At 53.0% G+C, this 1881-nt stretch overlaps 1 protein-coding gene across 1 annotated transcript; it reads left to right on the top strand.

Annotated features, from left to right (window-relative positions):
* The first annotated feature begins 768 nt into the window (after nucleotides 1-768).
* On the top strand, nucleotides 769-1311 carry LOC147978950 (uncharacterized). The gene is made up of 2 exons (XM_087514959.1): nucleotides 769-947; nucleotides 1056-1311. The coding sequence occupies exons 1-2, from the start codon at nucleotides 769-771 to the stop codon at nucleotides 1309-1311; spliced, it is 435 nt and encodes a 144-aa protein (XP_087371085.1).
* The last annotated feature ends 570 nt before the right edge of the window (nucleotides 1312-1881 follow it).

The raw sequence follows: 1881 nt of genomic DNA, 5'->3' as shown, positions 1-1881 counted from the left end.
ATTTATTTACTTTTGTTACCTGTTGCTCGTTACAAATTATCTTATCACAAAACCATCTGTTATCTATAATTTTAGTGCTTGCAGAGAATACCTTGCTGAAAACCTCTTATCATTTCCTTTTGCTCCTCGTTGGGTTCGACACTCTTACTTATCAAAAGGACTACGATAGATCCCCTATACTTGTGGGTCATCAGGTGGCGACGGGTGAAGATCAGCAACCTGAAGGGCAGCCACTCCCCAAGCGTCAGAAGGGCGGCAAGCCGACCTGGTTGCCCGCCTTCTCCTTTGAGCAGACCCGATGCCCCCTGCAAGTTCCATAGCGGCGCAAAGCCAGCCAACCACACGACCCGGAAGTGCCACTGGCTTGTCCGTATCGCCAAGGGAGAAGGATTGCCTCCTCCGCCTGCTGGCCCGCCGGCTCCGCCTCCTCAGCAGCCAGCCGCCCGTCCAGCAGTCGGCCAAGTCCAAGATGATTACCCCGAAGATCTTGGCCCTTATGTCGTCTTCACCAGTGTGGCCAGCGATAGACACAATCAGCGCCAACAGCACCGCGAAGTGAATGCGGTTCCCTCCACTGCTCCAGAGTTCATGCATTGGTCTGAGAAGCCCATCAGCTGGAGCCGGGCTGACCACCCAGAAGTGATTCCCTCTCCAGGTTCCTATGCCCTGGTGTTGGATGCCACCCTTGCAACGGAGAGGCGAGCTGCTCGTTTCTCCCGGATCCTAATAGATGGCGGTAGCTCCATCAACATCCTTTACCGAGACACCATGGAGAAGTTGAAGATCAAAGAGAAGCAACTGCTGCCCAGTCGGACTGTGTTTCATGGCATTGTGCCCGGCTTGTCCTACTCACCAATCGGCAAGATCAAGATATACGTCCTCTTCGGAGACAAGGATTATTTCCGCCGCGAAGCCATTTGGTTCGAGGTGGTTGACCTGGAGAGCCCGTACCATGTGCTCCTAGGTTGGCCAGCTCTAGCCAAATTCATGGCGGTGCCTCATTATGCCTACCTCAAGATGAAGATGCTAGGAACTAAGGGTATTATCACAATCAGTGGAGACTATGAAAAATCGGCCGCCTGCACTGCAACCAGCAGCCGGCTGGCCGAGTCCCTCGTGATTGCGGCAGAGAAGAAGCTCCTGGAACGGGTGGTGGCCATGGCCGGCAAGCAGCCGGACATGTCTCCAGAAGCAAAAGAGTCAGAGACCCAGGGCTCCTTCAAGCCGACCAAAGAAACAAAGAAGATTCCCTTAGACCCTGAGTACCCGGAGAGGCACGCTGTCATAGGTACCAACCTTGATAGCAAATAGGAAAGCGAGCTCGTCGATTTCCTCCGTGAGAATCGGGACATCTTTGCCTAGTCTCCCAAAGACATGCCGGGTGTTCCGACGGATTTCGCCGAGCACAAGCTACATGTAAAAGCAGATGCCAAACCAGTCAGACAGCCCCTCCGCTGACTATCGGAGGAGAAGAGAAGAATTGTTGGAGAAGAGATCACCCGCCTGTTGGCAGCTGGCTTCCTCATGGAAGTTTTCTTCTCGGAATGGCTTGCCAACCCAGTCCTTGTGCTGAAGAAGAACAACAAGTGTCACATGTGTATTGATTACACTAATCTCAACAAAGCCTGCCCCAAGGATCCATTTGCCTTGCCACGGATTGACCAAGTGATAGACTCCACAACCGGATGCGAGCTGTCAAGTTTCTTGGATGCCTAGTCAGGTTATCACCAGATCAAGTTGAATCCGGCAGACCGCCTGAAGACCGCCTTCATGAAACCATTTGGAGCCTTCTGTTACCTGACGGTGACGTTCGGCTTGAGGAATTACGGCGCCACATTTCAGCGTTGCATGCAGAAGTGCCTCCTCAAGCAACTCGACAGG

This window comes from Triticum urartu, chromosome 3A (assembly GCF_056163025.1).
Source record: "Triticum urartu cultivar PI428250 chromosome 3A, HENAU_Tu73, whole genome shotgun sequence".
Lineage (NCBI taxonomy): Eukaryota > Viridiplantae > Streptophyta > Magnoliopsida > Poales > Poaceae > Triticum > Triticum urartu.
This window is presented reverse-complemented; position numbering and strand designations above follow the sequence as displayed.

Bases quoted from the DNA above. Each gene is read 5' to 3' on its own strand.
- LOC147978950 (XM_087514959.1), top strand. From the start codon at position 769: ATGGAGAAGTTGAAGATCAAAGAGAAGCAACTGCTGCCCAGTCGGACT. The intron at 948-1,055 runs GTACCATGTGCT...TATCACAATCAG, and splicing joins GTGGTTGACCTGGAGAGCCC to TGGAGACTATGAAAAATCGG.